Source organism: Neodiprion virginianus, chromosome 7 (assembly GCF_021901495.1).
Source record: "Neodiprion virginianus isolate iyNeoVirg1 chromosome 7, iyNeoVirg1.1, whole genome shotgun sequence".
Classification (NCBI taxonomy): domain Eukaryota; kingdom Metazoa; phylum Arthropoda; class Insecta; order Hymenoptera; family Diprionidae; genus Neodiprion; species Neodiprion virginianus.
Genome location: NC_060883.1, coordinates 14,904,907 through 14,919,667, shown reverse-complemented (window position 1 = coordinate 14,919,667; position 14,761 = coordinate 14,904,907). Strand labels below are relative to the sequence as shown.

The 14,761-nt window shown below is 39.6% G+C and overlaps 1 protein-coding gene across 1 annotated transcript; it reads left to right on the top strand.

The window, feature by feature from the left end:
* The first annotated feature begins 12,390 nt into the window (after positions 1–12,390).
* LOC124309451 (jerky protein homolog-like) lies at positions 12,391–14,031 on the top strand. Its single transcript, XM_046773115.1, has one exon. The coding sequence runs from the start codon at positions 12,391–12,393 to the stop codon at positions 14,029–14,031; it is 1,641 nt and encodes a 546-aa protein (XP_046629071.1).
* Positions 14,032–14,761: the final 730 nt, after the last annotated feature.

The following is a 14,761-nucleotide window of genomic DNA, read 5'->3' as shown; positions in this document are numbered from 1 at the left end:
GGCTTGCGAATCATCAGATACTGTGATATCCGATACGTTGTCTAAGTTACTTATTTCAATCGATTTATCTTCTAAATTCTGTGGATCATTAAGTTCTACTATTGCATCTAGATCTGGTAAAGCGTTTGAAATATTTATCGATATTAGATTTCGTTGACTCTGAGGATCTGGAGTTATATTTATTTTTGAAGATTCTTTGTTAACGTTCTCAAGTGAAATTGGAGTCTTGGGAGTCTGCGAAATTTCCACTGCCTGTTTTCTAATTTTTAGACTGCTAGTTTTGTTTCTCACGGCTTTCGGTTTTGAAGGTTTACTTGCATGGGTGCCTTGGTGGCCTCCTAAGCCTTTGTAACATGCGTATTCATATGTCGGTCTATGTTGTCTCGTCGTACGTCGGGGTTCTGGCATATGGTTTACACCACTGTTAGGTATAATTATTTCTGTAACTTCGATGTTTAGTTTAGACGCAAGTGTCCTCGGTTTTACGGTCTCGGTCTACTTTTTCTGTTCGTCTGGAAAATGTCGAACTGGTGACTGTTCTGTCTTTTGTTTGCCGCTAGCGTCACTTTCGCTTGAGGGTATGTTTATTGCTTCATGTTTGAAATCTTGAAGCGTCTCGTCAACGTCCATCTTTTGTGTGGTCCTGAAGGATTCGTCTACACATATGGATTCTTGCAAGGGGTGTACGTCTGCCTGAACTGTGATTGTATTAGTTTCTTCGCTTTCTGAAGCTGATGCAACTTCTGAAGTTATAATGCGTCTTCCTGTACATTCCTTGTCCAATTCTATTTCGTCATGAAATTTCTTTTGTCTCGAAATTATGTCGTTTGTTTTTGATACAGGGTATGGAGCAATTTCGTCTGCGTCTGTTATTACTTTCAAATTATCTGTAATAGTTTTACGTCTTGTTCTAAGTAATGGTGAAGGTGTACATTCAGCTGTTTTAGAAGAACGTTTGTTTAATAAATCTCTGGCTAAGCTTCTCTGAAAATTATTCTTCCTATTGGTGGAAGGTGTTCCTGAACGTGTCGGTGTATTAGTAACACTTGGCACGGATACAATCTTAGGGGTGCGAAAAATCGTAGCTGAAGTATGCTCTTGAGTGGGTGTCGAGGGTGAGGCTATAGATTGCCCGCTTTCTGTGACGACTGTAGCTGTATTTTGTCTCGGACTAGGTACACTCGATTCCATATTACTTTTATTAGCTCTATGGTTTACTGGATTTAATTTATAAGAATCGTCACTATCCAGTGATGAGGATTCAGAGTCCACATAATCTGGGAGTAACGTAGATTGATTTTTCTTTGATCTTTCATCCATCGAAGATGAAGATTGAGAATCTGATTCTATTTCTATGATAGCAAATTGTTGATTTTCATTCGATTTATTGCTAGCTAAGGTTCTTTGATTTTCTGGGGAGTCTGATAGTTCATCCGATGATGAATCTTCGTATTCAGAACAATGTCTGAATGGAGTAAAGCGTTTAGCACTTGATTTTTTTTTTATTAAGGATTTTTAATTTCCTTTGTTTACCGGTTTCCTGTGAGTTTGTATTTTTGTCTACGAATTTAGATCTAAGACGACTGGCAATAGGTTGCGCAGGCCTATTGTTATCCATCGTTCGATTTTTGCGATAGTCGGAATTTGAGTCCGATCGTGCGCCTCTCGGGTTTGTCACGTTTTTAGAATCTGCGGTTCCGACATGTTTATTTCTATCTGAGCTCGGAAAACCTAAAATGTCTTCCTCGTCTGTACTCATTGCAGCTTCTTGGGTATTGTAATCTGCCTGTACAGTTTTTCCTTTCTCGGAGGAACTACTTACATAACGTCGTCTAATCTTCGCGTCTCTCTGTGTTAACTTTTGAGCGGAGTCAGATGACGACCGTAGTCTGGCTATACCCGGTGCTACGTTAAGAGCAGGGTCTGTTGACCGTCTCCACTTAAATTTTATGGGATATACGTCCCTTTTTCCAATATCAACGGGGTTTCTCGACAACGCGTCTGAGTTTGTATTTATTTTACCCGCTTTATACTGAATTTTATACTGGAATTTTTTTAAACGTTCTCTCCATCTCATTACACGTGACGTAGGGTCATTCGTAGAATTTACCTATACTAACGGTCTGTGATCGGTTAACAATGTAAATTGTCTACCATAGAGATATGGTCTAGAAGTTTTAATTGCATAAACGATTGCCACCATTTCCTTCTCAGTTGTCGAATAATTTCTTTCATGCTTGTTCAAAACTCTAGAAGCATACGCGACGGGCGCGTCTCCGCCTGACTTTCCTTGCGATAAAATGGCTCCTACTGCGAAACCAGATGCGTCTGCTGTAACTATAAATTGTGACGAAAAATCAGGATATTGTAGTATACGTGCTTCACAAAGTTTATCGCGCAAGATTAAGAAAGCTAAATGCGTATTAGAATCCCATTCAAATTTTTTATTTTTGCTAGTTAATTCTGACAAAGGCTTAGCGATTTTAGAAAAGTTCTTAATAAATCTACGATAATATCCGGATAGTCCTAAAAATTCTTTAACATTCTTCGTGGTTTTCGGAACAGGAAATTTCTTTACAGCTTCGATTTTTTTTGGATCTGGTTCAACTCCGTCAGCTGATATAATATGCCCTAGATATTTCACTTCTGTTCTAAGAAATTCACACTTGTCCGATTGTAACGTCAAGTTTGCTTTTCTTAAGCGTTCGGCGAGCTTTATAAACTTAGTTGCATGCTCTTCAAGTGATCGGGCATAAATTACAATGTCGTCTAGGTATACGAATAAAGCTATTCCCTGTAAACCTCGTAAAACTAAGACCATAAGTCGTTGAAAGGTTGCTGGTGCGTTTTTCAGTCCAAAAGGCATTCGGTTGAACTCATAATGTCCGTGGGGTGTTGTGAATGCTGTCTTATGTTTATCGTCTGGATGCATAGCGGTTTGATGGAATCCTGAGGCTAAGTCAAATATTGAAAAATATTTTGCTGCACCTAGTTGGTCGAGTATGTCTGATATTAAAGGTAATGGATATGCGTCTCCAATCGTTTTTTCATTTAATTTTCTATAATCGATAACTAATCGCCATCGTTTATTTCCTTTTGAATCTTCTTTCTTTGGTACAATCCATAGTGGTGAATTATACGGTGAATTTGATGGTTCTATGATATTCATTTCAATAAATCTGTAATCTGTTTCTCAATTTCTGGCTTTTGAAAAGGAGGATGCCTGTACTGTCTGGTGTTGACGGGTATCTCGTCTGTGGTTAGTATACGGTGCATGCATGTGTTAGTAACTCGCAGGGGTTCTCCGGGGATGTGAAAAAGGTCAGCATACTCATCGATTAAGAGAGCAACTGCTTTACGCTCTTCTGAGTTCAAATGGTCTAATCGCAATAAATTTAATACTTCATTAGCGCGGTTTCCTCGCGTCCGAGTTATTGCGTGCTCTAAAGTTTCACATTTCATGCTATTACGATCCTCGTCTGCGCTTGTATCGAAAGGGTACAAGGGAATTACGGGAATTTCCATTTCAACATCTTCATCCAGTGTGTTAATCGCGTACAAATAAGCTATTCCATTATTATTTGAAACAACGGTTTCGCCTATGAATATACCTTCCTGCGTATCTAAGCGCGGTACGTAACCCTCTAAAATTTCCGTGTTCTTGACTCGAATAAACATCGCGGTTTTCTGTCTGGCCAGCAGCAGTACGCTTTCTGTTTCTGAGAACGTTATGTTGATCTTGTTTAGGGTCACGGACTTTGTTCGATAATCGATCTTTCCGTCATTGTCATGCATAAATTCTGATCCTATAATACCTGTATAATTTAATGGAAAATCTTGTGAAACTACATTGAATTCTCCGAGAATATTATTAATCCTGATTTTAATTTTTCCTAATGTCATTGGTTAGTCAACTTTTGAGACTCCATTAAGTTCGTAAGTAATCGAGGCATCGATCGATTCTGGATTTTTCAATTCACTTATTCTTATCAAATTTAATTGAGATCCTGTATCTACTAAAAACTTTCCATTTTTGAGTTTGAGATCTTTCGATTCTATAATTATTGATGGTGATCTATGATTTGGGGATATTGAACCGATATTAAATTCAGCACTACGGGTTTCTGGTGCATTTTTATTTTCTGTATTGGACTTTATTACTCTGCTACCTGACGCTGGGTCTCGGAGTTTCCCGTCGTCGCGTCTATTCGAGGGGAGGCTCGAGCGTTTCCCGCTTGTGTATTAGTGACGTTGTTTGTCTCTGTATTGCCTCCTTCACGCCTCCTATTATTATAAGCGCGTTTTCTACAATCTCGGATAATGTGACCTATTTGCTTACAATAATTGCATTGTAGGTTAGCATTCGGATTCGAATTTTGAATTGTTGATCCATTGTTTTTATTTTTTAAGTAACGGCATTGGGGGCGTCCATAAATTACGTGAGGTGTTTAAGGGGGGGAGGGGGTCGAGTCAAATCTCATCTAATCTTACGTTGGAGAGAGGGGGGGTCCCGGCAAATATTACGCAATTTTTTTCTGATTGAAACAAAAAAAAATTATACTATTTGGTCCATTTAATCCAGATTGTACATGCTCAAGATTCAATCTTAAGCGTAATCGTAATACGATTAAGGGCGTTGCCTATGCCTCGAAGAGCGCGCGCAAACAGAGACTCACGATTTTCCTTCTCATTTCCTCATTTTTGAAGATAATTAGGTTCTTAGGGGGTCATTTTGAAGGTAAAGGATAGATCTGTGTCGCCTTTTTTGCCGAATTTTCGATTTCGCTTTCAGATTTGCGTAAAACGTACTTGAAAGTACGTTATGTTTGAAGTGAAACACAGCGGACAGTGAATTTTTTTTCGCAATTCGGCGAAAAAGGCGACACAGATCTATTCTTTATCTTCAAAATGACTCCCTAAGAACCTAAGTATCTTCAAAAATAAGGAAATGAGAAGGAAAATCACGAAGCATAAAACAGCAAATTTTCGCGCGAAAGGCGGGCGGCTGCTAGCGCCACGACTGCGTTGGCGGGCGACCATGCGAATTACAGGCGAGGAGAGTAGACTCAACACCCCCCACTACAATTCCCCTCCATCGAATCCTCGTCGCTCGGCACGTGGATAGTGTTCCGCGCTTTTATTTTTGCTTGTGTTTTTCTACAGTGTTTTTTATTATTTCGAATCAGTATTTATTCCCGCGATGGCTAAGAAGAGAGGGAATGTGTCTTTGGAGAAGAAGAAACGACCCGGCATAAAGATTTTGGCTAAATTTCAGGAAAAAATGAGGTAAATCGAATTATTTATATGATTGATGTCGCATCCTCTCCGACTTCGAGATTCAATCACTTGAGTACGAACAATCGCAGGGCTTTAATTTAAGAAGGTACTTTCAAGAGCCGATAGTGCTGTTCATAATAGCAGTATACATTCATTCTCTAGTTTTTTTATACATACGAAAATATAAACTAGAATGCATTGTGACGTGTGGTACTAGCCCGGTTTGCATTAGTCGCTAAAATATGTCATCAATTTGTTACGTGTTCAGGTTAAATGATCGAAATCGATATTCGGCAATTAGCATGAGTGTTTACACTTTGTCGATCATAAGGAATATTCTTATCACTTATTGTGACTACCTAAGTATCCAAGGTAAAATTACAATGTACCTGGCAGAATTTTCCATACAAAGTAAATACGGCGCGTACGTATTAGGCCACTAAAATACGCGCGTTTTGTTTTTAGAAATAAACTTGACGTAATTCTGGGGTAATCATACATGCACACATTACTTACAAATCAGCCACCTACAAAACTGTCATCAAATCAGATACTACTGCCAAGTATAATTTATTTAGAAACTAATGATGATTTTGATATACTATAACTAATGATGACAAAAAAAAAAAAAAAAAATTGAATTCAAAATTGAAATTCTAAAAAAAAAACATAAATTTTGATACTTGGCGGGCCCATGCTTATATTGCCATTACAACATTGATATAGCTCGACTTGTATTTTCTTGTGCTTGTTTTAAAAAAGCCCGCCTTTACCACTATCTCCAATTTTTTTTTTTTCAATAAAAATTATTTTTTTTTTCAATTTCAATTTTGATTTCAATTTTTTTTTTTTGTCGTTATAGTATATCAAAATCATCATTAGCTTCTAAATAAATTATACTTGGCAGCAGTATCTGATTTGATGACAGTTTTGTAGGTGGCTGTTTTGTGGGTGGCTGTCAAATTAATATACTTGGCGAAAGGTTTTTGCAACAGAGGTGCTTCTTGGGGATATCAGTACTTTTTGTGGGATTTCGCTTGAACATTTAAAAATTTTGCTCGCTCGCTGCGCTCGCTCGATAGATTTTTGGGATACAGAATTAATATTTGAGACGAAAATAATCGGTGGAAAAGCCAAGTTAGAGCTTTCTCATAATTACATGTATCAGGTCCAAGGTCTTCTACACATTACGAATAGGAAGTGGTGCTATTTTATAGTTTGGACGTCAAAGGGATTGATTTTTGATAAAATAAAACGTGACGATAAATTCTGGACCGAAAAAATGGAGAATAAATGAGCAGATTTCTTTTACTTTTGTTTGTAACCCGAAATCGTAGATTCTAGACGCGCCCGACAACGCTCAATCCGCGAACCCCCTCAAATGATCGAAGCTCAGATAAGGCCGCGCGTAAGAAACAGTAAATTCACGACCGACAGACGACAAAACACTGTAATCTAAATATATGTACATATGTACATAAATATAATAGCTTTGTATATAGCTTACGTGCAATATTTCTGTGATTTATGTTTAGTTAGTTATATGTATTACTGTGCTAAAAATTTGCTAATCATATCGTTATAATTATATATCTGATTATTCATTACAGGAATAGTTTCTACTTTCCGTACTACTTTCCATAGTTTGCGCTTTCTATAGAATTTATTTAGCCATGTAATGTATACAATGCTCGATGCTTTGTTATATCAATTTTCTTTATCAAGATTACTGTCATGTTTCACTTATACTGTTTCAATTTAATTTCTATGAGATCCTTCTCATACAGATTTCGTGATTATGTTTATTAAGTTTAAACGAGTTCAATTTTACTTTTATCTGTATTTGTTTGGTGCAAACCCGATCATGGTTGGGAGGTAGGGACGGGTTAGGCGGGTCTCTGTTTGATAGCGACCTCCACGTGGTGAGACCTGGGAGATTGATGATATTTTCGTTGCTATATCATGAATTTGTTCACAGCTATTCGTTGCATTTTCAATTTAAAATGACCTGTGACGACGTCTGGCCGGTATTCGTAAATAGTTACGTATTATTTTCGAGACTGTATTAGGAACAGCTCTCAGCCGATCAAGCTATGCTTTCAGCTGCCTCAAGACAGTCCTGCAAATCGAACCTGACTATGAATACCGGCTATTAGACTATTACCAGTCACGTGATCGCATTGCGTAGAAATACGGACGCCGGTGAATATAATTTTCGTTGAAATATGAAGAATGTATATCTATATCAACATACGTATAAGGAATTCTACGTCACGTCAATCAAAAAATGACCTCGTATTTTTTCAAACTATCCATACTTTTTTTCACATGAAATAAAGGTAAAAAGAATCGACACGCATTTTGGTGTTCGTCCGAATTATGTTTGTTTTCGAAAGTTACAAGACAATCATTCAATTTTGATCCAAAAGGAGCTCGGATATATCCGGTTCTATTCGACGTAAAGACATCATTTACAGTGCATTCGGAAGGTGAACGAATAAGCTTTTATAAAAAAAATGCAATGTTGAACATTATTGAAAATCCCAATTTTTATAAACAATTCAAATATTTGACGATTTTTACCTCATTAATGACAAGTTTTCGAATTATAAAAAAAATAATTTCGGGTTCCTTATTAAATTCTGTATTACTAGTAAATTTTTCAAGTGGAATCTGAAAGGAGTCTACTTTTTTTTTCTATTATTCATCAGGCGCTGCGTCGTGCCGAGCGCGATACACTGGGCTGTTTAAAAGTATTTGAAACCGAATGCCCGTGAGGGGTGGTCACTAATTCGTTCGAAAGAAAATAATTTCATTCATACTTCGACGCTATACATCTACTAACTGTCAAACCACCATATTTGTTTTATACCAAATAGCTCAATTTAATCTGAATTTACGGTACAGTGTAGCCCGTCCTTTGTTTTCGCGCCACTGTCAGCCGAACACGCGACTCGATGAACGAGAGCGTACGAGCTGAGTGGCAGTGACACACGGACAGGTTCCAACCTGCCTTGTTTATTCTTGTAAATGTTTTGCTCGACTCAGTGCATGCTATTACTTATTTAAAATGAGTTATCAAGATTTTTATAACACATAAGTAGTGTATATATGAGAGTTCTAATCCAAAGATGGCGGCGCTCCCCCCTAGTTCCCCCCTAGCCCCCCCCCCGGACTCACGGCGCACCCTCTCTCACGCGCCCCCCCCCCCCCCCCCCCCCGGTCATTTTCGGCGGCTATTCCCATAGGATTTGACGCACACACGCACACACGCGCACACACACACACACGCACACACACACACACACACGCACACACTAAATAATTCCTGTCGAGACTTGTTTGGCGCCGGAAAGCCGCACATAAATCAGATAGGGTAAGAACCCGCTCGATCTATTGAAAAAATTCCAGGAAATGACCCCTGAAGGAAGGTTTAAAATGGTGTTTTGAATGCTTTTAACAATTTTTTTATTTAACACCAATTACATTTAGTTTTCTTATTGTATTCTCAATTATCTTATTCTAAATTTTAACGAGTAAAATTATACATATTATTTTCAATATCCATATTAATTAAACATATTGTTATTCCAAAATTGACTTATACCAATTTTTTAACAGTACCACTGATCGGATTATATTCAACAATGCGATCATGCAAGATCATGCAGTAGGCAGAAGTGTGTGGTGGGAACGTAGTGCTAGCGTCAAATTCCAATCGAATGTCCACAGGTCCAGTTTTCAATGTTTCGTTCTGCTTGGAGCAATCGATGACGATAAGGGGAGCTTGGTTTATAAATTCACGCCTCGATAGCAAAGGCTCAGCTTCTTTGTTATAGTAGCTCATTTGAAACCGAACATACATATCATAGAGAATGGCGTATTGATTATTATATATATCGATATAAGCTGAACTTTGTATAACTTTTTTGACTTGCACGTATCGTGTAAGACTGACGAGTCTGCATCGGATGCGTTGAGCTTATATGTATATAGGCCGATAGATCGCAAGAATTTGGGATCTGTGCGCACTGCGTTCTGCGCATATCGGAGGATAAAATGACGTCAGAGGCAACTGGGCCCACCCTTTACCCATCCCCGCCATCCCTAAATTTTTGGGTTTTATCACCCGCCCGACTCTGCAGAGAAGATGAAATTCATGTAAAAAATGACGTCAGAGGCGACGGGGTCCGCAGTCCCCCTCCCGCCATCCCTAAATTTTTGGGTTTTATGAGTCGTTAAGCAGCGTGAGCCATGTGGTGGGAAAAATCGGTCAACGAAAAGCGAGTGGCGAACAGTGTTTGGTGTCAGAAAAATCTTATCTTGCCCGCTCTTCACCGGATGGTATGTGCACATGCAGTTTTGGGGTTTTACGACTCTTGATAGCGAGCAAGTCCGAGCCTGCACATCCCCAACCATATTAGCGTGGGGTATGCAACGGAAAGCTGGCGAGCTCTTGAGAAAATTTTCTCCTAGCTTATACCGCCTCCCCCGCATCACTCTTTCGTCTCTATGTCACGTGATGCGTGCTCTACGAATGATTGGCCGGCTGGGTTTTGCTCGGTGGAGGGCGGGTGCGAGTCCTTTAGTATTTATTCGAACAGTGGTTTGAAAACTTCTCTGGTAATTTTGAAAAATCCTTCGTGTCAAAACAGACGTTTTTGATAAAGTGAGCTGTGAGAAAGAAAAAAAAATCGGTGTTCATTGGAAAAATCTCAAGACTTCAACGAGTTTATATTTTTTGTGAGTACTTTATAGAATACACATATATATGTATATGGTGCTACGCCAATCCTCTTACGATACTGTGAATGTTGATTTGAATTCCGTAATGATTATCGCATTTGATTAGTATGTTAACAAAAGTTTTTTTCGATTTGTTTTAACTTTTCTGTATTCCCTATCATCGTATCCATAAAAATTCTGGAAAAATTTTAGAATCATATCGAAAAAATATGAACGGACAGAAAAGGGGGCCATCAGACTCCCCACCCCATTCACCACCACGATCGCCGACATATAAGCGGGTGTGCAGAGGGGCGGCTTATTATGAGGAGGATGATGAGGATGAATTGACTGATAGTGGTGCTGATAGGCTAATTATCGACACCGAGCGATGTATTGACGATAGTGTTGGTGATGATCATCGCGAGTTTGAACATAATTTGGCTCGCGAGCATCATCTCGAATCATCATCATCATCGAGTGATGTGGAGGAGGAGGAGGAGGAGGAGGAGGAGGAGGAGGAGGAGGAAGCAGAGGTGGAGGGTGTTTGGAATGGCGGTGATGATAATGACGCACGCTTTGAATTCGGTTTACTTCTGGATCAGATTGATGAAATCCGTGAAATCCTGGGAGACATAGATAGGGCTGACGATGATGGTTATTTTTCGGACGAGGATTGGTGAGTAGCACTACATTAAAATAAAATTCTAGTATCTTCCACACCTTCTCCGTACCACTCATTTTGAATAGGTGGAAACTTTTTTGAATTGGAGATTTGTCATGCATATAAATGATGAGTGCAGCAGCATCAACTTTTCTATTTCGGCTTGCTCTTTTTACAGATTTTTCATCGCGAATCAATTTTGGAAAGAAAAAAAATGTCATCTCATTCGAGTGATGATAACGACGAGTGGTCGAGCATTGATTGGGGCGAGGATGAGGAGGCTGAGGAAGAGATAATTATAGGCTTTTCCGAAGCAACACGCGAGTTCTCGTTGGAGGAGCTTCGGGATCTCGTTGAGGATGCGCGAGCTGCTCGAGTGAGACCAAACAGCCAATATTATATAAATTACGGTGATATATGTATGCAAATAATTGTAGAAAAATGGGCGAATGAAACTGTCGTAATAATTATAGATGTCGAAAATAGCGATGATGATGATAATGTTAACGAACAGGATAGGGATAATGATTTTATGGATGATTTCGAGGAATAAACCACGCTAAATTCATAATTATTGATTATATATTTTTCACAAGTAAAAATTCATAACATTTACATTTTGTATGACGAGAATGGGTAAAAGTTATAAAGATATATATTTGTAATGTATCCTATTTCTAGATTATAATTTTATCGAATAGTAAATTTTTTTAATTCCATGTATAAGCTATGATATAATTGAGATTAATTCTATCGAATATTCTACATATAAACGCGAGTATAATTGTATATATCGTAATAAATTCTATTGTTATTTTGGTAAATATTGTCCATATTATCTATACACGCGATTGCAAGCTAAACAGTCTTTAATTAGAGGATTCGGTCCATCCACGATATCGCCATCGGGTCCTGGTGTGTAATGTATGCTACATCTGCGGAACCTTGCGACGGCGTGGTCCATTTTCATATTCTCTGGTAGTTTATCCCACGCATCATTGATAGAGTTTGATGCGAACGTGCAGATAAATTCTTTTGTTAAAAAAGCTATATCCTCGGACATCATTCCCCTTAAACCGTCCAATTCTTTGTACAGACGGAAGGATTTCTCGAGGGAGCTGGTACACTCCTTCGAATACCAACTCCTTAGTCGCTGCACATTTTCAAAGGCGCAGTTGTATGCCGGGATGTATTCAGAGTTGTCATCATACCAAATTGAGCCTGGTGCTGCTGCTTGCTGGAGGTTATTCGCTGGAGAGTATCCATGGTTCGCGTCGTGCCACGATGCCGCTTCCATATACAGTAGAGCGTCGATTATCCGAACGTCAGTTATCCGAAACGTCAATTATCCGAATGGTGATTTGGTTTATCCGAAAACGTCAATTATCCGAAAGATTTGTGGGGGTAGTGATTAGGTTTGTTGGTAGGTATACGGAAAACCTGACCGAGGTTGACCGTTAGGTCCGCGTAGACGTGCATGTGCAGTTTGCATTTGGCGACCAGATGTTTTATGGCCGAGTCGTGCAACTGTTAGGACCGTATCGCGGGTTCTACCTGGTCGCGAGCTCAGACTTGCACGGCGTACCTCCCCTCCGCCCGCTTGACAGGAGCTCGCGCGCATTTAGTTTTCCAGTGTCAGTCTTTATGTACTTTTCTGCAGAGCTGTGAAAGAGCGAGCCCCGATATTGAATCTGATTGTATGTGATTCCTAACTCACGTTCATAATGAGTTCTACGTCTAGTCCTTTAACTTCTAAGCGTAAACGACACTTTCTTACCTTGGAACAAAAACGAGAGATTCTTTCTAAGCTAGATAAAGGAGAGACCGGTGCATCTCTAGCTCTCGCGTACAATGTGGGAAATGCAACAATCACGGATATTAAAAAGAATAAGGATAAAATTTTGTCATTTGTGTCAACGTCGGACGGTGAACATGGGGCCCAGAAACGAAAAGCTTTAAAATCCGCGCAGAATCCAGTTCTCGACAAGGCTTTATCCGAGTGGTTCACGCAGACGCGAAGTTTAGGACAACCAATTTCCGGTCCAATCTTGTGTGAGAAAGCTCTTGACTTGAACAATAGAATCGGCGGATCGTCTGATTTTAAAGCCAGCTCTGGATTTCTGAAAAACTTCAAGACTCGCCATGGAATACGAGAACTTCAGGTTCAAGGGGAAACGTTATCGGCAGATTCGGAGGCTGCTGAGAAGTTTAAACAGAACTTCGCTACCATCGTAGAAGAGGAAGGATATTCTAGAGATGATGTGTACAATGCAGATGAGACTGGGTTAAATTGGAAGTCTTTGCCCACCAAATCTCTCGCATCTAGGCGTGAAACTGCAGCACCCGGATTCAAGGTGTCCAAAGAACGAATAACGGCTATGACATGTGCTAATGCAGCCGGCACTCATAGATTACCGTTATTACTTATCGGAAAGGCGAAGAAACCGCGGTGCTTCAAAAATGTGACTGGCTTGCCTGTGATCTATAAAGCCCAGAATAGTGCTTGGATGGACTCAAGATTGTTTTGCGATTGGTACACAAACGATTTTATGAAGAACGTTAAAGAATGGCGCAAGGCTCAACATAAAACTGGTAGAGTGTTGCTGCTCCTAGATAACGCGCCTTCTCATCCATCCGCTGAGGTATTGAACAGTCTCGATCCAGACTTCGAAGTCAGATTCCTTCCACCGAACGTAACATCTCTTATCCAGCCTATGGATCAGGGTGTGATAGAGAAAATGAAGAGATTGTATAGAAAAGAAGTTCTTAGGAGACTGTTTATGGCAGAAGAAAACACCGAAGACAGTATTGTTCAATTCGCGAAAACCATAAATTTGAAACATTGTTGCTACATGATAGCTGATGCGTGGGCATCGCTAACAGAAAGAAATCTGAAGAACGCTTGGAACAAACTGTGGCCACCCTCAGAAGAAACGCAGGCCGAGATTCAAGAAGATATTTCTAATTGCGAGAAAGGTGGCATAAATGAATTCGTTGAAATCTTCCACGCCATCCCTGGATTCACGGAATGTGACAACGATGACGCCGAAAATTGGCTGAAAGATGACGCGAACGATCCCGGCTATCAAATTTTAACCGACGATCAAATCGTATCTTCAGTTCTCCACGACGAAGATAGTGATTCTGATGACAAACACAGCGACGAAAGTGTGGAAGCGTCAAAGCAGCCCTCTCACGGTGAGGCCTTCGGGGCTCTGGAAACGGCGATGGAGTGGTACGAAAAACAACCTGAATGTTGTCAAACGCAACTTCTTCTCCTGAAACGATTGCGGGATTTGGCTGCAAAGAAGCGAGCTTCCGTTGTAAAACAGAGGAAAATCATGAACTTTTTTCCAAAGAAGTAAACCAAGTATGTACATACACCTACCACTTATAAAATTAGTATAGACACTTGTTTTTCAATACATATATTTTGTACACTATATTCTATTACGTAACCGTTATAAATGTTAACAAAATGTACTATGTATATAATAAGAAGATAGTTCATCTGTTTTAAATACATACGTATGTTTATACATTGAACGAATCAGCGTTTTTTTCACACTGTTCGGTTATCCGAATTTTCGATTATCCGAATGGTTCCCGGTCCCAATTAGTTCGGATAATCGACGCTCTACTGTACCTCAATTTTTCCAGTGCAGGGGGTATGATATGCAAATCTTCCATATTAATAACCCTCGTTGTACCATCAACGATCTCCGTCAGCCATGCTTTCTTCTCCGCCCCTTTGACGTATACGTATCACGCATTTTCAACCATTTTTCTCACAATCTTCGTCACATCCTCGTGAGATTTGTTGCCCGCATTCCATGATATTCCGTGGTGATTGTGCGTCAACCATACATTGGTAGCTCTACATTTAAGTGGTAAGCTTGCCAAATCATAGGGCGGCTTGAAAATGATGTAATCCAGACCCGACCCGTTTACATTCACGACTGCAACTTCCTTGGGTACAAACTTCATGTTATGACCGATAAAACATTGCACGTCTAGGATCATCGCCATGTTGAGGAGTGGGAATGTTGCGCTCGATTATATACTGACGGATTGTATGTGGAAGACTGACTATTC